Raw genomic sequence first — 25,085 nt, 5'->3', positions numbered from 1 at the left:
TGGACGTTATTTTTTTAATGGGAAGAGTTTGGAAAAATAAGAGTTCTATAGGTGGATGATGGCAGTGGTTATGCAACACAGTGAATGTATGTCATGCCACAGGACTGTGCACTAGAAATGGGTAAGATTGTGTGTCAATTACAAAAAAAATCAGGCCAGTTGGTGAGATGACCCCAGAACAAGGATGAAATCTGCTAACAGGGACAGCAGGCGGTGATGTGGAGGTGGTATTTTTGCTCAGTCCTACGTGAAAGCTAGGAGCAAAGCCTGCAGATATCTACGGGATGGGATTCTTGGACATGACCATTATTCATGATGTATCAACTTGCCTGGGGTAATAACCATGTCGCAGATTATAAAGCACAGTTCTGGGCAGGTCTGTGGATGATTGACACATCGGCCAGCAAAAAACAGAGAAGGAAGACCCACCCTGGATGTGGCCGGCCCCGACCAATAGACTTGTAGCCTGGATGGAATACAGAGGGAAAGAAGGAGGAAGTGCCACCATTTTGAAAGTGCTCCCCTCTTCCCAAGCAGGTGCTCCCTCGCTGCCATTGCCTTTGGACATCTCTCTCTGCAACTGCGGTACCTGTAGCCGTCCAACGCAGACGCACACTGGAGACTTTGCAGGGAGCTCACAGGCCTTCGACCTTGAACTGGCGCCGCTTTCTTGGCCCTGCCTGCTCTGCAGAGTGCATCTCGGATGGAGCAGCTTCTGGATCCTTGAGTGAGCAGCCACTGTGGACTCTTGGCTTGCACCCCGCAGGCCTCCTTGATAAATCCTCTGGCCTAATCACACACGTATATTTGACTGAGCCCTGGCTCATGCACCGTGGAAGAGGGAGAAGGAACAAGAGAACAAACAGCTGTGTTCGTGCCAAAAGATTTGCTGCAGAGGACGTGAGGGTAATGAATGACACCCCTGTCCCGGGAGAAGGTCATCGTAGGGTGTTCTGCTTCTCAGGATGTGAATGGCATGGGTCTAACCGCTGCTGGGAGTGATCCAGCATGGAGGAGGAAGCTGATGATACTGAAGCAGGATCCACAGATCCTTGGGCACATGCCCTTGACTGGATGAATGAATGCTGCAGGGCTCTGGGCCCATCCATCAGAGACCCCATCTTGAAGGGTCTGCCTTCACCACAGTGCGGGGCTGATGGGGATGCAGGCTTCAGCGAGCCAGCCACGTCTGCTTCATGAAGTCTGGGGCTTCTGTGATTTGAATATGGCTTTCCCTCTCTGAACGCTTGAGCTGGTGTTGGCATCCCCATCCGAGAAGATGGGATTCGTCCAGGTGTGGGGTGCTCAGGTGAGACTGGGTCATTAAGCTCATGGCATCTGGAGGCTTTTGAAGGGAGAGTCGACAGCAGCCACAGGCTGTACACGTGCCTCACGCCCCACTGTGGAACGTCCTGTGTCACCCTGGGACGCTGTCACCAACACGAACACATCCCCTCCACCTGTGAACAGAATCGCTAGCCGGCATCCACCTGCTTTTCTTCTCTTACTGAAGCCACAGGTGTGTGTGTTCCTGTGTCAGCAGTAGCAAAGAAGGGCGGGAGGCGCGGGCATCCCCTGCACTGTGAATCCCCCTGTACTGTGAATCCGTTCTTCCTAACTGGAGATTGGATGAGGGATTGCAGAGGAGCCCAGGCTGGTTCACACGGAGCTGGTTCTGACACCCTCCCGTGGAAATCACTTTCCTCGGGATCAACAGATCGATCGCGACAGAATGGGGCTGTGGGCAGGGCTGGCATCCCCAGGGGGGCTCATTTCTCGTGTCATCCCTGGGTCTGATCCACGAAGCTGGGAATTCTTCCCAGGGGAAGAACAGCCGCCTTTGCCTGTGAAAAGGTTAATTCCTTCTCAGTCAGCCCAACACGTGGGCGGTGGTTTTGATGTGTTTGCAGAAACAACAAATCACACTTATCTTATCTTTAGAAATGCACAAGCCTGGCTGCTTTTCCCCAGGTACCCAGGCTCGCTGAGGGGAAGTGACCTTGAATTTGGAGGCAGGCCTGTGTTTCAGGATGAGGCCCAGAAGAGACATTACAGGGGGGAGGAGGGCAAAAGGCTCCGTCTGACAAAGGGACATGAAGACCCCAGATCACACGGGTGCTCAGCAGGAAGCCCTGACCTCATAGCTGCTGATCCACACATGCAACTGTTAAAGAGAGAATCCCAGCCTCCTGCTGTCTCAAGCTCTTCGTATTTTAAAGCATCTGACTTCACTCCCATGCACATGAATATTCCTCTACCACATAATTTTAAATTTCCCTAATGCGCCTGATCCCTTCTTTACAAAGGCGAGGTGAGGTACTGCACACAATGGCCTGCAGCTATTTTCTCTCCCAATTTGATGACCCAGTGATTAGAATATGATTCATGGGGCTAACGTTCCACCTTGATTTTTGAATATTAAAGACAGAAAAGGGGGAAAAAAGGCTGGGCTGGGCAGTCGAAGCCACTGTAAGGGTTCTGGGAGGGATGCGGATTTCAGTGCACGAGCGAAGGGCAAGCGTTGATATTTTTCTGGTGAAAGGAGTTAACTTTGCAGCGGGGGGGGGGGGGAGTATTATCAAAGTTTTTTTGCTAACAGATTTACAAACCCAAAGATAGGTTGTAAGGGAAGTAAATTGGAAAGAAAAGGAACTAATTGGGCGGCAGCTGATTTCATTACCGAGTCCCAGCCACAGTGAGGAGCACCTCATGGAACACAAACCCGGAGAAAAGCGAATTAGTAGGCAAGCTCATTAATTCTGTAACTTGAGGAAACACGTAATTATCTCAGGAGAAAAGCTGTCAAAACTGACTGGAAGACAGAGAGGAAAAGCCTAACCCGGCCACAGTAAGCAGGAAAGAAATAATTGCGCACGCGGACTTGGAATCATTCTCCTGAAAACTCTCCCCAGTGCAGAGAGTTTGGAGGTAAAAGCACACACTTTTCCCGATAATTGGAAGATTGCGGAGTCGAAGGAGGGAAAAAGAAGCAAAAGTTTGTCCATTTTTTTTAAACAAATCGCCCACACTTTAGTATGCACAGCTAGAATGGACAGGACAGAGAGGAAATCCATGGTTTATGAATATCAGTCACCCAAAAGTGCTCAGTGGAAAGATGAGAACAGAGTGACGGGAAGGTGTGACATTGCTCAGGTCTGGAGGATTAATCAAGCAGAAGACCGCCGTGCAGAGACAGTGAAGAAAAACATTTGTCTGAATCAGAGCCAGCAGCGGTCTGGTGTGAAAGGAGAGAAAGTCAATGGGTTTGTTTGGTCTCTTTGGCAACTAAAAGAGTCTGACTTTACAGGACAAAGAGTATAGGAGTGAATGGGTGTAGTCAATCAATGGGCACCCATCAATCAGTGGTTATCAATCAATGAATGGTCAGTTAATGAATGGGTAGAGCAGTGTGCCAATCAAACTGTATTTATAAATGCAGGTGTCCAGTCTGGAGCATAACTTTGTCAACATTTTTTGGAAAAAAAAATTGAACAATGAGACTATTTATTTTAAAAGTAAAATAGGAGTGATATGGGAAGTCGTATATAATAAGTCACGGGATGCAAATAATAATACACGTATGTATTGTGGAAGGAAGTAGTAAGTATGTTTGCCTCCAAATAGAAAATAAGACCACTGGGCTATCTTAATGATAGATGATTTAGTTTTCTTTTGATGTGTTCCCACAGAGCTGCTATGAACATTTCTGGGAGAGGTGGACATATGAGAAGGGATGCAGCCAGGATGCAGCCTTTGCCAGTATGTACCAGGCTACAGCATCTGCCGCCAGCACTGAAAACGAAAGGAAAACATACACAAAAAGAGAAGACATCGGCACAGGGGAGAAGCCACGAGACAATGGAAGCAGAGACTGGAGTGAGGGAGGCGCAGCCAGGGCCACCTGGAGCCCTGGGAGGAGGAGGCAGAGGCAGGAGGGTCTCCCTGGGAGCCCGTGGAGGGAGCACCATGCTGGGGCACCCTGGTCTCAGTCTCCTGGGCCCCATGCCCAAGAGGGGATCCATGCTTGTTGTTTAAGCTTCTGCTCTGTGTAACTGTAAAGAGAGCCAGAAGAAACCCGTGCACAGAACAAAGAAAGCAGCATTTTCCTCCCCAAGGATCCAAAGACACGGGGCATCCATTCTCAGAAGCGCACACGTGCCAGGCAGATTCCGAGCGAGAACCCAAGTGGTGAGGAATCCATGGGGGAGAGGTTGGCTCTCTGGGGAAGTCAAAGCCGCCTTCAGAGACCGAAGAGAGGGCGCGGAAGCCACGAGCTCACGGTATTACTGGCTTTCAGATAATGTTTGCGTTGCTTCCGTAGACTGCAATTTTGTAAAGCTGCGTCCATGAGAGAAAAAAAACAATAAGCAACATCAAGAACCTAACCAGAAGATTAGGAAGAAATAGATCAGAACATGCATGGGGACTTACAAAGAACAGAAGAACAAAAATTTATGCAGGGCACCCAAGAGGAGGGAAAGCCATGGAGACTCAGCTGTGTCTCGGAGAGGATGGGAGCACGTCCTGCTCCTGGATTTAAATCAAACATCCTCCTGTAGACGTGGAAAATTAATCCTCGCTCTGATGATCACAGGAATGGATAATAGCTGGGCATAGTGGCACACGCCTGTCATCCCGGCACACGAGAGGCTGAGGCAGGAGGACCTCTGTGAGTTCGAGGCCAGGATGAGCTACCTAGTGAGACTCTTGTCTCAAAATCCTCCCCGCCCAAACTGAGCACACCTCCAGCTGGCCTGATGTGCACATCATCTGAGCGAGGAGCTGGACAGAGAACCCAGCCATGCAGCCCGGAGGTCCGTGAACCCCCAAGACTGTGCTTGGACCAAGCTGGTGGAATTCCACCTCGTTCAGCCCGGCCAGGCCCTGTTCTGCTGAGGCCTTTCTTGGGGCTCAGCATGTACCCCCAAACCCTGCAAGCTGAGGGAATCTGAGAAGACTGCAGAAAGAGGGAGACCCTTTCCTCTTCCCCTCAGCTCTCTCCTCCGAGGTTAGACGCAGACGGCAGACGGAGGAGGAGAGCTCAGCACGGGAGGGAGTGCAACTCCTGCCTCCTTGGCTCCTCCTCTCCACAGGCCCCTAGGGCAGGCAAAGCTTCCCTTAGATACAGTCCTTCCGTTCCCTTTGCTCCCCTGGATCTGTCGTCCTTTCGTATTTATCCAAGACGGGCTGAGTCATTGGCAGCCCTGACTCAGGTCTCAGGAACACGGAGCCCTAAGCACTTGAAGGCGGCGTCTCTCTGATCGCAGACATGCCCACCACCCTCCTGTGCTCAAAAACAAAACATCTGCTTCCTCCTTCCCCGAGAATACCAGCGAGTCCTTCCCTACACGGGGGGTGCCCTGCCACAAGCTTCCTGTGTGCACCATCGAACACGGGGATTCCTTGTTGCTGGACTGGACGTCCCCACAGCCGACCAAGGCAGACGCAGCTAAGCAACCACGAGTCTTACCTTGAAGAGCAACCAGCCTAGAACCTTCTGCACCAGACGCGTGCCCCAGAATACGTGCTTGTAGAGGTCCGTGTTGACCACGCCGGGGTCCACCACGTTGGCAGTCACGTGGCAGCCCTGGGCACCCAGCAGCCTCTGGAGGTGGTAGGAGAACATGACCAGGGCCAGTTTGCTCTGCGCGTAGGCTCCGTGGGCCGAGTAGGAGCGGCTGGAGAGGAAACATCAGAGAGGGAGTGAGCGGATCCTGGTGCCTGTGCCCAAGGCCCTCCCCACCCTCTGTGTCTTGTCCTCACACAATTATGGAGGTGGCCCCTGGTCTAAAGCCCTGTCTCGTCCCTGAGATGCAACAGCCAACACCCCCAGTGTAAATGTGGGAGGCTTGTGTTGGTTCATGGGTCCAGTCCACGGCTGGCTCCAAGGCAAAACCAACATGGCGGAAGAGAGCTGCTTACATCATGGTGGTTGGGAAGCAGAGAGGGAAAGGAGTCAGGATTCAGTCCCTCCCAGAGGGGCACCTAGGAGTGCGCGGGGTTCCAAGGGACAGGCTTGAGCAAAACCACCACAGCAGCTACCACTGACCTGACGTCTGGCTTCCCGCAGTTGCCCCGGGGGAGCTCCGGTCTCAGCTCCTAAGGTTCCAAAAGCAAGTGTCAGAAGTCCTCCTCTGAGTCCTCTGCATCAATTTCTGCATCCTCACAAACCACCCCGACTTCTGCTTCATTATCTGCAGGCACGGAGGCTACCCCAGCTTTGGCCAGTGCATCCTCGAATGCAGTCCTGGGCTTCATTTCCAAAGAAAAGTCACCTTACTGACAATTCTTCTCTCTATCACTGTGTTTGAGTCTGGTGCAAGATTCTGGAGTTCCTCCCACAATTTCTTTATGTCTGGGGTTTTCTGAATTCATCGTTTTGGTATCACAGACTCATAATTTAATTAGATTGGGTAGGGATCTTCTATTGAGTCACTGTTCTTTGCAATTGCTAAAGCAGTCCTTGGGGTCTGAGGCAGGATTCCTAGGTATAAACACTTCATTTCTTTATCTGTTTGCTTTTTGGTTGGTCCTGGGATGGAACCCAAGGCCTCTGCACTGAACTATATGTCCAACCCTTTTTATTTTGACACAAGTTCTCACCAAGTTGTTAATTTGTCCAGGTTGAGCTGAAACTTGCAGTCCTCCTGCCTCAGCCTGCCAGAATGCTGGGATCACAGGTCTGTGAGATGCTTTTGTCTCTCATCAACTTTCACCTACATAGGTGTTTCTTGTAATGTTGGAAAATCCAGGGCTGGGGGTGAAGCTCAGGAAGAGAGCACTCACCTAGCATTGGCGAGGCCCTGGGCTCAACTCTCAGCATTGCAAAGAAGAAAGAAAACAACCCACAAGTGTGATTCACCACACTGATAAACTTCAGATGAAAACTGACATACAGAATCTAAGGTTTGGCCTGGTGTGCTTCCTCAGTTCCACCCACTTCCTGTGCCCTGGGACACTCGGTACTCACAAATCCACTTCCGAAGGAAGGCTACGGGGCAAATCTGAACTGTAGCCTGGAGTCCACTGGCTTCGGGAAGGAAAGTGACCCCCAAGCCCACTAACGTAGGGGTAGGTGGAGGCAGGAAAGAGGATATTAAAAGATTCCCTTGTGCAGGATCATGTGCTGAAGCTACACAATCCAGACAGAACTCTGTGGCAGGAGGTGTGAGGTGAAAAAACTGGATATATGTCCATAGAGTGGAGGGATTGTGAAAAGAATCAGAGTTGAGCAGAGTTCAGGTTCCCACTGTGCTAAGGCTTAGATCTGAAATGTCCTCCAAAGTCTCCTGTGTGTTGAATGTGACTGGGTCATGGGGCACAGTATTCAACACTGGACTTATGCACAGATGGGTTCATGGCTGAACCTGCTTTTAGGAAATAGGACTTGGTTGGAGGTGGTCACGGGGCTGTGACCTGGAAGGGTGACTTCTTGTCCCTGGCTTCTTCCTTCTCTCTCTGCTTCCTGGTCACCATAAGTTGAGTACGTCTCCTTCACGGCCATCCACCATATTGTTTCTACCCTGGAGCAGCCAAGCATGGACTGAACCCTCTGAGACCACTGGAGCAGCCGACCACGGACTGAATTATTAACACACATTCATTATACCTGTCAGTGGGTTTCCCTGTCACGTTTCCATATATGTATATATATATATAACATATCTGTCCCAAAACATCACATACATAGAATCAAGGATAAAAAGAACAGTATGATCACCTCAATAGCTGCAGAAAAAGCATTTGATAAAAATCAACATCCCTTCATGATTAAAGCCCTGGACCATTAGTCAGAGAGGGATCAGACTCTCACATGATCCAGGGCATAGATGACAGACCCACAGCCCACACCACACTGAACAGAGAATATCCTCCTTACAGATCGGGCACGAGTTAAGGACCTCCACTCTCAACACTTCTGTTCAGGAGAGTACTCGAAACTGGAGCCACAGTGATTAGTTAACAGAAAGACATAAAAAGCACACAAATAGCAAAGGAAGAAGTCCAACTACCTTTGTCTGCAGATGACACAATTCTAGATATAGAAACCCTAAAGCTGCCACCAAGGCATGATTAGAACTAATAAGCACCTTGAGCACAGTAGCAGAATACAAAATCAACCTAAAAAGGTGGATAGTTTTGGCTTTCCTTTTTCACTTTTTATTTTTTTGTGGTACTGGGGATTGAACCCAGGGCCTTACATTGAGCTACATCCCCAACACTTTTGTGTGTTTTTTTCTTTTTAATTTTGAGACAGGGTCTCACTAAGCCATGATGTTGCCCAGGCTGGGTTTGAACTTGCAGCCCCCCTGCCTCAGCCTCCCAGAGTGCTGAGATGACAGGGATGCACTGCCATGCCCAGCTTGATAACTTTGAATATGCACAAATAATGAATATGCTGAGAAGGAAACCAGGAGAATAATCCTACTCACAATAGCAAAAGCAAACATAAACGCAACAAACACTAAGCCTATGCAAGGATGTGAAGGACCTAAGATACCTTTTTCAGCCTCATCCTTCAGCCTGCTGGCCACAGGGGAGATAAGACACCGGGAACAGGACATTATTATTGGGTCTGGTGAGATTTGAGCTTTTCCCCACTGGTAAGTATCCTTTAAATAGCCTATGGAAGATTTTCATCCTGACCCACCAGGGTAGACTAGGAGGCAGGGAGGAGAAGATGGTACTTTAAAAAGAAGAAAGTGAATCGTGCACATGCAGGCTTCTCAGGGATAAACCCATGGCTTCTATAATGACAGTGCCATACAGTATGTGGAGAGGAGAGAGAGGCAAAGTCCTTTAAAAACACTACACATTTCTCTGCAGGAGATGCAGGAAAAAAATGCTCTGGGAGTAGAAATGATTTGAGGAGACTCCCTGGTGCATTTAGGGCTGAAAAAACATCCTCACGACAAGCGGAATGAGATGAAGGCAGGACAGAAGATGATGCGCTTGGCTCTTAAGGTTTTGCAAATACAGCTCTGTTTGTTCAAAACAGCAAAGGGATCGCTCTCAGGTCGGAAAGAAAGGTGGCCAAACAGAGGGAGGTTCAGTGCTGAAAGCAAAGGGGAAAAAATTCACCAAATGTCTACACAGCCTGCTTCTCAGGTGCTCTTTTTAATGATTTGCTTCCACAATGAATGGTGTCAGAAAAGCACAGCCAAGGTCAGAACACACACATATATTTAGCATTATTTATCTGTTTTTATGTTTTGGCTGTTCTGGAGATTGAACCCTGGGTCTTCCCATGCTAAACAATTGCTCTACAACTGACCCATATCCCAGCAATATTTTGACACAGTATCTTGCTAAGTGGCCCAGGCTGGCCTCAAACTTGAGATCCTCCTGTTTCAGCTTCCCAAGTAGCTGGGATCACAGGCATGGTCCCCATAACATGCCTGGATATATCTTTAATTTTCTTTTTCTTGTTTGTTTTAAAATGAAGTCTCACTGTGTAGTGCAGGCTGGCCCTGAACTCACAGCGATCCTCCTGCCTCAGCCTCCTGAGTGCTGGGATTACAGGCATGTGCCACCATGCTTGGCTATCTCTACTTTGTGTGTGTGTGTGCGTGCAGTTTTGAAGACTGAACCCTGGGCATCATTCATGCTAGGCAAGTGCTCTACCACTGAGCTACACCTTTTGCCCAATTTTCTGAAGAAATTAGAGGGTAGTAGAAAGAACGTTTTGAGTCTGCTGGTTCTTATTGGGCTCCCTCTCAAAGTAATCCTGATGTCAGTGAAGCATATTTTGGGGTACACTATTCTGGTATCCCTTAATAGGATCAGACATATATTTTGGGGGGAACTTTTTCATGACAGTATTAATTTTTCATTGTTATAAAATGAATGCACTTTTCATTGTTTTAAAAGTAATAAAGTTGTTAAAAGAAATTAAAGCTAAAGGATTGACAAGAATTATTGATTCTATATTCCTCTCCCCCTCCCAGCAATAGGTTTATAACACTGAATAGGTGAGATTTTGAGCTTTTTATGTGTATAGCTATATCAGCACACATATCTGTATTATATATATTTCTATGTCATTTTTGTCCTAATTTAGAGGTAAGCTTTCTCATTGGCTAGGATGATCCATCTTGGTTGTAGACTATCTTAATCAATACTCTTTCTTCTGTCTCAGTGACTATTTAATTACATCCGATAAAAAATTTTCATTTCTGTCTGTGTTATTCTACATTACATACATATCAGTATTCTGTAGAACAAGTAAATTACTGATCTCCTGCAGGACAAAACCATGGACCTTTTTTGCATTTCAGAAAGAGTTGATTTGTTGAACTCTTTTGATTCTACAAGTAGGACTTTGCTAATCTGAAAAACCAAAGTCCAGTAATGCTCCAAAACACTGAAACATTTTGATCTATGAGGTGAAGATCCAATTGGAAAATTACACCTGATCTCATGTGACAGGTAATTGTCTAAAGGCAGGTGCTCCAAAAATCACATATAAAGATACCTTCAGGTTACATGTACAAGGATGAGTTAGTCAGTTTGCCTTCACTGTGACAAAATACCTGAGAATAACAATTTAAAGGAGCAGAGGGTTAATTTGGCTCATGATCTCAGGGGGTTCAGTCCATGGTTGGCTGCTCCAATGGTCTCAGAGGGTTCAGTCCATGGTCGGCTGCTCCAGTGGTCTCAGAGGGTTCAGTCCATGGTTGGCTGCTCCAATGGTCTCAGAGGGTTCAGTCCATGGTCAGCTGCTCCAATGGTCTCAGAGGGTTCAGTCCATGGTCAGCTGCCCCAGTGGTCTCAGGGGGGTCAGTCTGTGGTCAGCTGCTCCAGTGGTCTCAGAGGGTTCAGTCCATGGTCAGCTGCTTCAATGGTCTCAGAGGGTTCAGTCCATGGTCAGCTGCTCCAGTGGTCTCAGAGGGTTCAGTCCATGCTGAGCTGCTCCTGTGGTCTTAGAGGGTTCAGTCCATGGTTGGCTGCTCCAATGGTCTCAGAGGGTTCAGTCCATGGTCAGCTGCTCCAAGGCAGGAACATCATGGAGAATGGGCATGAGGGAGGAAAAACGCTCACATCATGGTGGCTGGGAAGCAGGCAGAGAAAGTGCCAGAAGGGGAAGGGGTAGAGATCAGACAAGTCCCCAAGGTCATGACCCTAAGACCCACTTCCTCCCACTAGCTCCTGCCTCTTGGATTGCCGTCACTTAAAAGATTATAAACTCACATCCAAAAGCATCTGAATTCTGAAACACTTCTGGTTCCAAGCATTTCATGTAAGGAATGCTCAATCTGTAGGAGAAATTCCCTGGATTGTCCTAGTAAAAATATATTAGACTAGAAATTATAATCATCTGTGCACATTACTATGGGATTTTTCAGACAATATGCTCAATCGCTGATAACCATTTCAGGAGCTTTCTAGTTGAACAAAAATCCAAAACAAAACAAAAACTACCACACATACACGCAAGCTGCTAATGCTAGACCTCACAAAATGGTTTACAATTTCATCGTTTTCAGCTTACTACATAAAACATTCTTGCCTTGCTGTTACTAGAGATCATAGCTGGTGTAGGCAGTTTATAATACCAAAGGAGCCCTTCATTAATTTCTTTGATGGACGCTCCATAAAGCATGTTTGTAGGAGCTCAGTGTCTTCCCGCCCAGCCTGGGTACACAGCTTCCAGTTCAAGCCCAACCTGGGCAACTTAGTGATCAAGATGCTGTCTCAAAGTGAATGATAAACAGAAGAGCTGGGCAGGGGGTTCAGTGAGGAGGGCCTGAGTTTAATCTCCCAGCACTAAAATAAATAAACAAACAGCAACGCAGGGTGATACAGGTGATGCGTGACTTCCCGTTCTCCCAACCACCCCAGCGCCTCTGGTTATGAGCATCTGAGGTCGTGCGTGGTGTCTGACATGTGAGGGACACACGAGGGACATTCAGAGCCACTGGCAGACCCGGACGGAGGGGAGGACACACTTCTGAGTCTGTGGAGAACATTTCACAAGGGCAGATGCACAGAAATCGACCTCTCTGTGGAGGCTCTGCCCGGTTTAAGGAATTGGCCTCCTTGGGTGGGGGAAGAGAAGCTAAAAATCTGCAGGCTGATTTTTAGAATCTAGAATATAGGAGGAGCTCAAACAGGAGACCCCGGCCCCAAATATAAAAAGACCGAATCAAAAGATGGGCCTGTAAGCAGGCTCAAATCGCAGGCGGCTCCTATGCTTAGAGACACGTGTGGCCTGTGAGGAGCCCGCTGTCCTCTGGAGTTTTCCAACTCTTATAAGCAGAGCCCCGATGAGCAAGGTGGGAATGGATCTCAAGGTGTAGGACAACGGTGGCAAAAAGACACCTGCGTCAGGCCGAGTTTGTTCATAGGGCCCGCTGAGCAGGGATGGGAATTTAATGTTGCAGCTTGCAAAAAACATGACCCTGTGTCCTCATCTACCCTGTGTAAAAAAGATCAAAGGGGGAAAAAAACCCCAAACAAACAAACAAGAAAGAAATAACCTTGAGATCATAATGTTAAGTGAAATAAATCAGATATGCATGCTTCGATGCTGCCTGGTTTCTCTTATAAATAAAGAGCAACATGAAATACAGATGATGGGAAGGTGGAGGACAGAGCTTCCTCAAAGAGGAAGGGGACCCGGAGGGGAAGGAGATAGAAATATAATTATGGTGTGTGAGGCACAGGCACCAACTGCCCACGAGGAATGTCAGCATTATGAGCCGTGAGCATCTATCTACTGCCAGGAAAACAGCAAAAAAACCAGTATTTTAATTGCTTTGAAATATAAGCAACTTGAAGATCTCAGTGGAAAACCCTTAAAAACAGAAGATATGTTCGAATGTTAGTTCTCTATCTGAGGAGTAACCGGTGAGATTTTTTTTCCCCTTGTGTCTGTTGTGTCTTCACTTTGTCGGTTCTGCAAGGAGCTCTGTAATTTGACACAATCTTATTTGTCGACTCCTGGTGTTATTTCTTGTGCCATTGGGGTTCCGTTCACGAAGAGTTTTGCTTATTTCACTGTTGAACACATGCAGCGTTTCTGCTCACGTATCCCCACGTAGGGATACAATTTGGTAGATGCTAACGATGGTCATTTTTCATCCACGTTTCTGCAAATGAAATTACTAGCAATTTAAATTTTGGCATTTTTCCTGCTTATCATTTGCGTCCCTGTTAAGTGGATTTACTTCCCTTGGTGCTTTAACAAATCAACACAATGTGAGACTGCTGAAAATGCACACTGAATTTGGCAAACTGGAAAACATTTGTACTGAAATAATGCACAGCTATCTTTTGTAAAAATCCAGTACCCGAAATATAACTTAGGTTTTCGCCAAGCTGTCTGTCTATTCCCTTGTGAGCACGTTCCATAAGGCAGTCTCTAGGTACACTCTGCTTCCCCGCGTCCCCGGGAACTGATTCCACCAGGGGGAAGCCCGGGCTCGCTGGTTGGACAGACAAATTCTCTCAGGTGCTCACAACCACTCAGTTTTTGGACCAATCTGCAAAACTGTGATTTATGCCTTTACAAGAAGGCTAATTTTCCTCGGCAGCAGACCCATCTTGGCAATTAGCGCTAATTAGCAGTGATGTTTCCATCCGGTGGAAGCCAGGAATCAACTCTTTAAGCGTCCAACATCTCCTCTCCGTAGGGCTGACCCCCAGGATTGGGCTGAGCCGGAAAGGACGGAAAATTTCCCCTTCTTTTCGTCCTGAGGCCACTGGTCTCTGACCTCATGCATTTAGGCAAAGACCTGTCTACATACACCTCGCTCCTCTTTGGTAAAGACTTAAAACATCAACCGTTAGAACTCAAGGTCTGGGATTTGGTGGCACGTAGGAAAATGTAAACTAGTAAAGATGAAGCGTTACCATGAGGTTCCTGGCCCACACACGAGAGCAGTTCCCAGTCCTTTCTCAGTAAATGCTGAGATTTCATACGACGCTTTAAAACTTCCACTCCGGAAACAGTATGTGTGTATGTGTGTATGCATTCTGTCTTCTGTTATTTTCGTTTAGAATTCTGGATTTATCCTTTCCATCATTAATCCTTCTTTTTCCCCTGAGATCCTAAGATTGAATGCAGTGTTTTCTAGATGCCACACAACACTAACACGGCCCCAATATCATTACATTTTGAAGACATTTATATCACCAAGAAATCAAACAATAACAAATGCTGCTGAGTCTGTAGAGAAAAAGAACCCCTGCTAGCCTGTTAGTAAGAAGGAAAACTGGTACAACCACCACGGAAATCAGTATGGAGATTCCACAAAAGACTAAAACTAGAAATTCCTCCTAACCCAGCTGTTCCGTTCCTAGGCATCTTCCTGAAAGAGGTAAAGGCATCATATTACACTGATCCACTCACACCCATGTCTAGAACAGCAAAACTCACAATAGCTGAACCTTGGGAGCAGCCTGTATGTCCATCAACAGACAAATGGATAAAGAAAGTGGTGTTTACACACCATGGAGTACTACTCTGCCATGAAGAAGGACAGACTTGAGTCATGTGTAGGAAAATGGATGCACTTTGAGACCATGATGTTAAATAAACTAAACGAGACTCAGAAAGTTCCCTATCGCATGGTATCCCTAGTATGAGAAACAGAAAGCGTACGTGAAGAGCAAAATAAAAGATAGGTCATAGGAAAGAGGGAGATGGATCTTTCTCAAATGGGAAGGGGACCAAGAATTGGAGCGGGGAGGAGAGAAGCAGACAGAAGAGGACGAGGGCTGTGTTCTGTGCACGCACCAGCTCCACACGAGGAGTGTGAACGTCACCCACTGCAAACCCAGACTCGGAAGAACGAAGACTGGGGGAAAAGCCACGCCTACTTCAAAGGGAAGAGAGGTTAGGTTACGGGTGCGCAGAACGCTTGTGAGCACGGGAACATGTGCGTGTGCGGGTCAGGAGTTTTGCACGCCTCCTGAGCACTGTCCCAGGAAGTCTCTCTGTCCTCACGCGGCCCGCTTTTCCCAGGGGCGGAAAACTGCAGAATGCGGGTTCCAAGAGGAGGGAGCTACATAGAGCCTCGAGGCGAGCGCTGCAGGTGAGTGAGGAGCTCGCCAGAGCGAATGCAGGTTGCTTTCTCCTCCTTGGCATTCAGGGTCCCGACGGAAACCTCTTCTGTCTCTTGTGAGGACGCTGCTGTTGGATTCAGGAGGCTGAGGCAGGATGGCCTCATCTCCAGAGCCTCCTCTGATGCCCTCTGCAGGGCCCTGCTTCCAAAGGAGTTTACGGTTTATCAGGCTGAGCCTCATGTTCTACCCATGTTCCCATGACTGTGGTTTCTGATTCCCGCCACTCTGTTTCCTTCATTTAAGTGTCTGTATTTTCCCCACAAATTCACTATGGATCAGAAATACAAACCAGAACATGATCCTGTGAGTCCCCCATGGGGCTGTCACCTCAGGGTTTAAACGGTTACGTTCAGATGAGGCGTGGCTGCAGGCGAAGCGGAACTGGCCCTCTGGCCCCAGTACCTGACTGTACCGCATACATCCTCTCTCTATGCTGTCAGACATAAGCGCAATTTGACGGCTGATGTTTCTAGAAAGCTTGAACGAATGTTATCTATTCCCACAAAATCAGCAAGGTCACCAGTTATCTAAATGTGTTCAAATATATGGACAGTTTGTTGATAAACACAACGGATAAGGGTTCCTTTTTAAAAAAAAAAAATAAAGCTCACTTTGGTCTTGAGATGGTCCCGTTGAATGTTAAGGTCGAATGTAAGCGTAACATTCCTGTTAAATGCTAGGAGTGCGTGGATAGCATCACTGGATCTCGCGTTTTGTCTTCTCAAGCGAAATCCACTTGGTCACCTTGGTGCCCAAAACCAGCTGCTGTTGAGGTCTGAAATTCCCACCAAGTAAGGATGTTTTCCGCAGGCAGGGCTGCTTTCTACACGTGGGCTTCCTCAGGAATACAGAAAAACTTCCTTATTCTGCTATGACCTCTTCGACCCCATTACTGAGTTTCTGCCCTGTGTGGGACCCTGGGATCATGAGGAAGGGACAGAGCAAGGTGTAGATGCAGATTTCTGCATGCAGACTAAGGTACGGAGCTCTACTCAATATAAATGTCACGGTCAGAGTTCTTCATCCATGGTCAGCTGTGCTCTCTCCACCTGCCTGTCTCGGAAATCAGCCTTGGTTAGCAATGAAGACATTGGCTGAGACATGTTCCATCCTACATAGGAAAGAAATCGGGACTTATGTTACGGGCTGAAGTTTTAGCCCCAGTGTATTGGTGAGCTTTTCATGGGTAGGACAAAATATCTCACATAAACTCAGAGGAGGGGGTCATTTGAGATCACGGTTTCAGAGGGTTCAATCCATGGTCAGCTGCTCCAATGGTCTCAGAGGGTGCAGTCCATGGTCGGCTGCTCCAATGGTCTCAGGGGGCTCAGTCCATGGTCGGCTGCTCCAATGGTCTCAGAGGGTTCAGTCCATGGTCGGCTGCTCCAGTGGTCTCAGAGAGTTCAGTCCATGGTCAGCTGCTCCAAGGTAGAAACATCATAGCAGATGGGCATGGGGGAGAAAAAAATGCTCCCATTATGGTGGCCAGGAAGGAAAGAGAGAGGGAAAGAGCTAGAGAAGAGATATGGCCTCAAAGGCACAGCCCTGGGTCTTTCTAAGAAGAGGACATAGACACATAGGGAGGAGATGGTGCCTCCAAGCCCAGAAGCGAGGTCTCAGGAGGACTGGCACTGCCCAGGCCTGAACCTCTGGCCTGCAGCTCTTGAACAGGGATGAGAAGGGTCTGTTGGTTAAGGAGACCAGGTGGGGGCTTTGTTGTGGAAGCCTCAGAAGGCTCGTACAACTTCTTCAGGCAACATCAAGGGTGCTGGCTTAGGTAGGTCCCATCCTGGCAAGGTCAGCACAAGGTCCTAACATCTGTGATACCTCTTTCATGGCACATATTTCATTCTATGAGCATCAGTCTACCTGGGCGACATTCGTAGGCAGCTGTGTGCTTTCCCGGGACGCCACAGAAGAAGCGCTCCTTCTGTACTGAGAAAGACTCCTCGACTCCAGAGTCCAACTCTGATGGCTGCAGAATCATTTAAGAGTGCACTTTCACACACTCCTATTGAATGCCCTTTGGGCATCCAAGTCCCCAGGCATTGTGAGCAGATGCTAATTAGTGTGACATTTATGACATTTTTCTGGGAGTCCCTTCTGCAGCTCCCCAGGTTGTTCTTGGCTTTTAAACATTTACTCTGAAATTGACATCAGAGAGTTCGTCTTGTAACCTTTTAGCATAACAAATGCAATTTTAATAGAGACAGCCTTCTCAGGATGCATTAAGGATGCAATGGACTTTGGCACCTGCTCATGTCCCCTTATTTTAAAAAATCAGATGTCAATGCTGAGGAAATGAAGGTGGAATCTGCGGGTTAGGCATTCTACGCTTCAACTAGCTGGAAAAAGATGGTAGAAGGAAAGACAGATGCATGATGGGCCTTTCACCCTGGCCTTGTAGCACCAGCAGCTTCCTGTGTTCTGCAGAAACCCTGGCAAATGCTTCCCAAGGGAGAAGCCAGACAGTCTCCTTCCGAGACCATTTTCTGTTGCTATTAAAGTGAAACCCACAGACTGGGTGATTTGCAAAGTATGAAGGCTTATCTAGCTCAAGGATTATTGAGCAGGTCCAAGGTTGAAGGTCTTTATCTGGTGAAGTCCTATTTGCTGGTGGGGACACCCTGCACCCTCCTGTGGGGGTACACATTATCACAGCAATGAGTCCAAGTGGCTCCGCCAGCCAACACACTTTGGAAATAAACCACACGTCCATGTATGCGAAATGGCTCATCCATCTAAGAGGGCTGACTTGTAATCACCTCTTCAAGGCGAAGAACCACGTGGTTCTACCTCTGAGTTGTAACTCACAATGATGTTTCCATTTCAAGGTGGGTTTTGGTGGAGATATTGAAACCCAAGTCATTCCCAAGAAATGCCTCCCCATTCTTGCTATGGCAACACTCCTGTCAGTGAATCCATGCAGGGGGAGGAAGGAAACGGGAAAATGCACTGAAACAAAAGGGTAAAACTTCACCATCTCCTGATAGGGTGGCTGTCTGGTGGGCTAGAGCAACTCACATTTCACCTATGGGAAGGTCTGTAGGGAGCCAGAGATGAAATGTTCACTGCTATTTCAGGGGACCCAGGGCTGTCTCTGGTTGTCAATGTCCTGGCTCTTGGAGGTGGTTCAAGCCACAGCGAGGAAGCTGGGTCTAACTTCCTGGTAAGGACTGAATTATGTGATCCCCCAAATTCATATCTTGAGGTCCTCACACGCTGGATCCCGCAGAACATTGGAAGCTACCCAGTCACTCCTTAGCTCACATTGGGATGATATCACAAGAAACCCATGGCAACTGAAGAGTATCCAAAGTAAAAAATGCATGAAATATACCCAGTCTAGTAAACATTGGAGCTCAACAGCAAAGAGTGTTGAAGAGTGTTGGTGATCTTCCCATCAGAACTGAGGAAATGAATGGAGTGAAGACTGCTCCAGTCACCAGCCTAGGACAAGATGAAGGTTCAAATTCTAAGCACACTGCATACTGAATGTGTACAAGTCAGCTTTCTTCTTGGTGGGACACAACACCTGACACCCACAGGTTTAAGGAGGAGAGGATGATTTGGGCTCATGGTCTCAGAGGATTCAGTCCATGGTCGGCTGCTCCAGTGGTCTCAGGGGGTTCAGTCCATGGTTGGCAGCCCCAGCGGTCTCAGGGGGTTCAGTCCTTGGTGAGCTGCTCCAAGGCAGAAGATCATGGCAGATGGGCTTGGAGGAGAAAAGATGCTCACATCATGGTGACCCGAAGCAGAGAGAGAGACAGAGAGAGAGAGAGAGAGAGAGAGAGATGAAGAGAGACTGACTGACTCATGGTTCTCATGACTTTACAGGGTTCAGTCCATGGTCGGCTGCTCCAAGGCAGGAAAAACATGGTGGACAGGCATGGAGGAGGAAAGACACACATCATGGTGGCCAGGAAGCAGAGAGAGAAGGGAGGAGCTGGCCATTGGGAAAGAGATGCCATTGTGAATTACTGATGGATGAATCCAGTGAAGAGTACGGCAACCCCATGATGCAATCGTTTTTTTTTTTTTGGTACTGGGGATCTAACTCGGGTCCTTGTGCTTGCGCAGCAGGCGGTGAAACCACTGAGCTAAATCCCCGGCCCTATGCAATCATCTTTATAAAGCTTAACTTCTGAACACAGGAGACTTCTGGGGAAGCTTCCAGATCTAAAGCAAAACAAAGGTGTATGGATTCCCTACCATGTCAATGTCCAAAAATGATCAATCAGACCACTGTAACTTGAGAACGAAATGTGTTTGAAGATAGGACCTTTACAGGGGTGGGGGTCACTGGGTAGGCCTTAACTGAACAGGACTGAGTTTTTCTACAAGAGGAGAGAAGGACAGAGACACACACAGAGGGGCACACGTGTGAGGCCTCTGGAGGAGACAGCGCGGCTCATGCCTGGACCTTGGGTGTGCAGCTCCAGGATGAGGACGGGAAGCGTCTGCTGTTTACACAACTCAAGCTATGGGGTTTTGTTATGGTGGTCTAGGACACTAACATACTCCCCTTTAAGAGGAACTCAAAATCGACACACTCTGAAAGGGAATCATATTCGGAAGGAGTTTGTGCTAGCACCAAAGAAAATTTACAACAGTCTCGGAGCTGGGATTTGCTTCACAAAATTCAGGCTCTTTATTTCCAGTACAGTAATCAGCACAAATGTGAAGTGGTTCAGATAAATGGCTGTCATCAGTATTAATTTCATATAATCAAACTGGGGAAGAAACAGAAAGGAGGAGGAGGACAAATATTGTGGGTTTAGTTGCATTTTGCAAAAAAGAGGGTGGAAGTCCTGACCTTGGCCTCCAGGAATGGGATTTGATGTGGAAACAGGGCCCCTGCAGAGGGAATCGGATCAGACGAGGCTCTCCAGGGTCAGGGTGGCCCTGAATCCATGGCAGCGTCCTCACCTCACCAGAGACAGAGGAGGAGACACAGACACAGAGGAGGTGCTGCATGGAGATGGAGGCAGAGACTGGAGTGATGGGGCTGCAGCCCTGGGCTTCCTGAAGCCCCAAGAGGAGGCAGAGGCAGGAGGGTCTCCCTGGGAGCCTGTGATGGGAGCATGGCCAGGGACACCTTGAGCTCAGACTTCTGTTCTCCAAAGCTAAGGTAAAGGATGAATTCTCATGATTTAATTTGTCACAGCACTTAGAGGAAAATCATAATGACTGCAAACCCAAAAGTGATGTCCTTGCTATAGTTTGAACAACTCCAAAAGGCTTGTGTGTTGAAGTCTTGGTCACCAGCTGGGGGCGCTATTAAGATGTGGTGCTGCCTTTAAGAGGTGGGGCTTAGGGGGAGGAAGTTAGGGCATTGGGGGTGTGGCCTTGACGAGGAACTGGAACCACGGTCTAAGCACTCACTCGTGGGCTCGCTCACTCGAGGTGTCACGAAGGAGCCGCCCTTTCCACCCTGCTGTGTCTCCTGCCATCCCCACTGCATGGGAATTTCTGTCCCGTTCTCTTCCCTACATCACCAGGCCCTGTCTTATGTGCCCGGGGCATCCCAGAGTCTGGTCCATCCCATCATCCAAACCTTTCCACCATGACACAATGGTGTTCACACAAGTCACACACCCGGCCTTCCCCCCCCCACAGCCTAGCAGCAGCATTTGCCCTTGATGGTGAATCCAGTGAGATGAGCCTCTTTGGTTACGCACTCATAAGCAGATATGGGAACACACTGAGGAGCCTGGCTCCACTCTTGGGTTGGTGATGGCCTCCTCAGAAGCCCCCAGTGTCTGCTTTTATTTCCAAGTGGCCCCACACTGGGGAGGAAAAAATGCAGACCATGAAAGATTCTGGTCCCCCACACGAAAGGGCCTCAGCTCCTCTCAAGCCTGAGGCTTCCAGGGCCTAAGGAGCTCAAATTCCTATAAATGCTCTGGTCTGGTCCCACAATCTGATCCCGAGTCCACCTAGCATCCACATCTGTCCAAGCAGGACATGAATGCTTTGAAAATCCATGGTTTCATAACAGAGAAATATAAACAAAAGACCTAATGCAATGGACTGAACATATTCAAGCTCCAAAATCTCATGTGTTCAAAGTCCTATCTTCAAGATTTGGTGTTAGGACACAGAGCCTTCTGGAGGTGCTGAGGTCCTGAGGGTGGAGCTGCATGGATGAGATCTGCGTCCTCATCACAGACCCCAGAGAGCCCCTGCCTTCTACCAGGTGAGGACACAGGGAGAAGGTGCCACCTGTGACCTGGGAAGCAGCCTCACCAGACACGGGCTCTGCCACGCCTGGACCTTGGACCTCAGCCTCCAGGACTGGACACCAAGCTCTGCTGTGTGTCAGCTGCCCAGGCTGTGGGATTGCATATGGCGGCCCCGATGGAGTAAAACACCTATTCACACAGAATGATCTCTTTTACCCTTTAGGAGCATATTTTCATTCATCTTCTGTTGCTATAACACCTGACTGGGGAATTAAAAAATGGTTTCATTAGCTCACACTTCTGAAACCTGGAAGGCCAAATGCATGACTCCAGCATCTGGTTAGGACCTTCCTGATGCATGGCATAGAACATTCCATGGAGAAGCAGAGCAAGCATGCTGGCTTGGATTTCACTTCCTCTTCTCACAAATCCACTAATGGCATCATGAGGTCATCTGACCTCATTTATGATGTTGTCTGAATTCAATCATTTCCCAAAATCACCTACATATGAATGTGGGCATTCAAACTCCAACATGTGGATTTTTTGAAGGACACACTTAAAATACAGGTGAGGGAATGCAAGGAATCTACCAAAGAGTCCTACCGATGAGAAGATAATGCATTGGATGTCATCAAGAGTTAAGATAAATCACAACGTGCAGACTTGGTGGGTGTTATTGATTAGATCTAAGGGGTCCTCCAAAAGTCTCATGTGTTCAGAGCTCGGGCTTTTGGAAGATGATCACACAGTGCTCATCAGTGGGTTACTCCATCGATGAGTTCATTGTGAATGTGCTGGGAAGTGGAGCAAACTCGGTGGAGGAGGTGGTCACCGTAGGTGTGACCTGGAAGGGTGTGTCTCTCCCTGGGTTTTTTCTCTCTGCTCTGCTTCCTGGCCACTATGATGTGAACATTTTTCTTCTACCATGCCTGCCTGCCATGTTGTTTCTGCCTTGGAGTCGGCCAACCATGGTACGAACCCCCTGAGACCATTGGAGCAGCCGACCATGGACAGAATCCTCAGAGACCACTGGAACAGCCAACCATGGACTGAACCCTCTGAGACCACTGGAGCAGCTGACCATAGACTGAACCCTCTGAGACCATTGAAGCAGCCGATCATCGACTGAACCCCCTGAGAGCACTGGAGCAGCCGACCATGGACTGAACGCACTAGACACATGAGCCAAAGAAACCTGTCACTTTTGAAGGGGCCAATGTTGATTATTCTGTCCGTGTGAGAAGAAAATGACTAATATACTGGGTGATGTTTTCAACAGGGTGGAAGAGGAGGTTTACATATTCTTTCCATTCTCTATGTCTGACTTCTGCCCAGGGACATGACACAAATAGTAGGTGATCTACACAGGCTTTGAGGTTCCTGAGCACCATGTACAGCTCACAGCAGCACCCAGCAGATACACAGAGCCTGGGAAACCTTTGCCCTGCCTAGAAAACCACCAGGAGCTTCCCAGGTTGCAGCCTACCTGCCCTGAAGGTCCTCCATGTTGAGCTCGCCGACATAGTGCGTGGCAGAGGAGACAGTGACCACTCTGGAGCAGTGGGCCGGGGACCCAGACTCCTTCAGGCTGTCCAGGAGGAGGTTGGTGAGCAGGAAGTGACCCAGGTAGTTGAGGCCAAAGTGTTCTTCAAATCCGTCCTCGGTTTTCCGCTGAGGCACCATCATGACTCCAGCTGGGGAAGAAGAATTCCCAGGAGTCAAATGGGGTGGGATGGTGGGTTCTGGGCAGGATGGATTTCAGGGATGCGAAGCAGCTGAAGACACGCGCATGGGTGAGCTTAGGTCCTGCCTCACCGCTCACCGGGTTTTTTGTTTGAGACAGGGTCTCGCCAGGTAGAGCAGGCTGTCCTGGAACTCACTATGGCACCCAGACTGCCCTCGAACTTATGGTCCTCGTCCTGCCTTGGCCTCTAGAGTGCTAGGATCCCAGGTGTGCGCCTCCACCCCCGGCTTGACCTCTCAGCATTAGGGTCTCAGTTTCCCGATTTGTAGGTGGGAAGTGACCAATGAGTTCCTTTCCTGCCCTTGAGCTTGAACCTGTCTACGATGACTGCAGGGATAACAGCAGCAGACAGGGGAGGGGGGAGTGGCACAAGCCCCTGTGTGTCACCTCCGGAGACTGAGTTCGTCACACGAACGGAATAAGGATCATCCCGGCCCACAACTCTGGGAAGCATGCTCAGGGAGGTTAGGACGGCCTGCAGCCGAGGGCCTTGTGTGGCAAGGCGCCCTCTCCTCAGAGAGTCCGACAGATGAAACACGGAGAAGTCCAGGCTGGCTGGTGCGGCGGTGCACACCTGTCATTCCAGTGCCCTGGAAGGCTGAGGCAGGAGGGTGACAAGCTGTGCAGTGTAGCCATGGAAGGAGACCCTGTCTCAAAATAGAAAATAAACGAAGAAAAGAGCTGGGGATGTACATCAGTATAAAGGCCCTGTGTTCAATCGGCGGTACTGCAAAGGAAGGAAGGAAGGAGATGACAGAGAGAGAGAGAGACAGAGAGAGAGACAGAGACACAGAGAGACAGAGAGAGAGACACAGAGAGAGAGACAGAGGGAGAGACACAGAGAGACAGAGAGAGAGAGAGAGAGAGACAGAGAGAGGGAGACAGAGAGGCTGATCTAAGTGTCCATGTCGCCTGTTGCAAACTCCAGCTCCCACCCAGCCTCACCGCTGCTGTTCTCTCCACAGAATCATAAAAGCACGTTCTCCGCTTTATGCATCTGGCCCCCAGACTCTGAGGCCCCTCGCTCGTGCAGTGAAGCCCGGCTAATCCTCGGCCCCTGTCTTTCTGATTTACGTGTAGAGGGCTCTGCGTCTCCATGGTCAGCAGCCAGGGCAGCTGGATACAGGAAGTGACGGACGAACAAGGTGAACGTTTCAATGGTTTTTTATGTGTCTCACTTCTTCTTATTTCTTTTCTTTTCTTTTTTTTTGGTACTGGGGATCGAACTCGGGTCCTTGCGCTTGCACAGCAGGCGGCGAAACCACTGAGCTAAATCCCCGGCCCCCTATTATTTCATTTTTATTTCAATGTTAGTACAAGTAGATATTAATACACAAAATATTTTTTAAAACATTCTTCCTTCTACGAAGAAGATGAAGTGAAATTTCATAACAAATTACAGGACAGCAATACTTACTACCCTGTGTACCACAATCTTAAAAGAATGGCCAAAATGTTACAGTGCGAACCATGGACCAAAAAGACTCTTACAAAAAAGAAAGAAATTGAGAACAGCACAAAAACTACTCTTCTTTTAACTACTGTATAAATCAAACAAAACAGCATATGTACTGTAAATATTTTTGAAACTACAGAATATGTAATTTAAGGAATTATTAGAACTTTTAAATTAGGTTATTATTACTAATATACTAACAGAACTAATGTTCTATTAGAATATTGTTTTAAATTATGACAGCAAAAGACACCTTGCCATGAGCACCCCTCAAAAAAAATTCTTCCCCCTGGTTTCAAACACAGTTCTCCCACTGGACGAAAGGCTGCCCAGTGTGGTGTCCTGGCCACCAAATGCACAGGAGGACGATCGGCCAATATGGTGAATGTCCCTCTGCGGAGGAGACCCAAAAATCCCCACCACAGGACTCCTGGAATTAACAACCACATTGACCAATGTATCAGGATGCAAGACCCACACGGGAAAATCAAGAGTGTTCCTCTCCACCAAGAATAAACTCACTGAGAAAGAAATTGGGAAAATAATAATCATAATAGCACTGATGTAGTCAAAATGCCTATACTACCAACACGTTATACAGATGTAATACAATCCCAGTCAGATAGCA

General features: G+C 48.2%; 1 protein-coding gene across 4 annotated transcripts in view; it reads right to left on the bottom strand.

The window, feature by feature from the left end:
• The window catches only part of Dhrsx (dehydrogenase/reductase X-linked), a 123,797-nt gene that overhangs the window by 7,457 nt on the left and 91,255 nt on the right, over window positions 1-25,085 (bottom strand). For all 4 annotated transcript variants that reach the window (XM_004867319.3, XM_087209958.1, XM_087209959.1 and 1 more), the window contains 2 exons: window positions 22,744-22,951; window positions 5,471-5,678 (listed from right to left, as the gene is read on the bottom strand). In XM_004867319.3, coding sequence (XP_004867376.1) covers window positions 5,471-5,678; window positions 22,744-22,951 — 416 coding nt within the window. The remainder of the gene's footprint in view (window positions 1-5,470; window positions 5,679-22,743; window positions 22,952-25,085) is intronic.

Source organism: Heterocephalus glaber, unplaced genomic scaffold, assembly GCF_053883595.1.
Source record: "Heterocephalus glaber isolate CG9 unplaced genomic scaffold, H.glaber_assembly_v1.0 deba00001072, whole genome shotgun sequence".
NCBI lineage: Eukaryota > Metazoa > Chordata > Mammalia > Rodentia > Bathyergidae > Heterocephalus > Heterocephalus glaber.
Note: the sequence above shows the minus strand (reverse complement) of the source record. Positions and strands in the feature narration are given on the sequence as shown.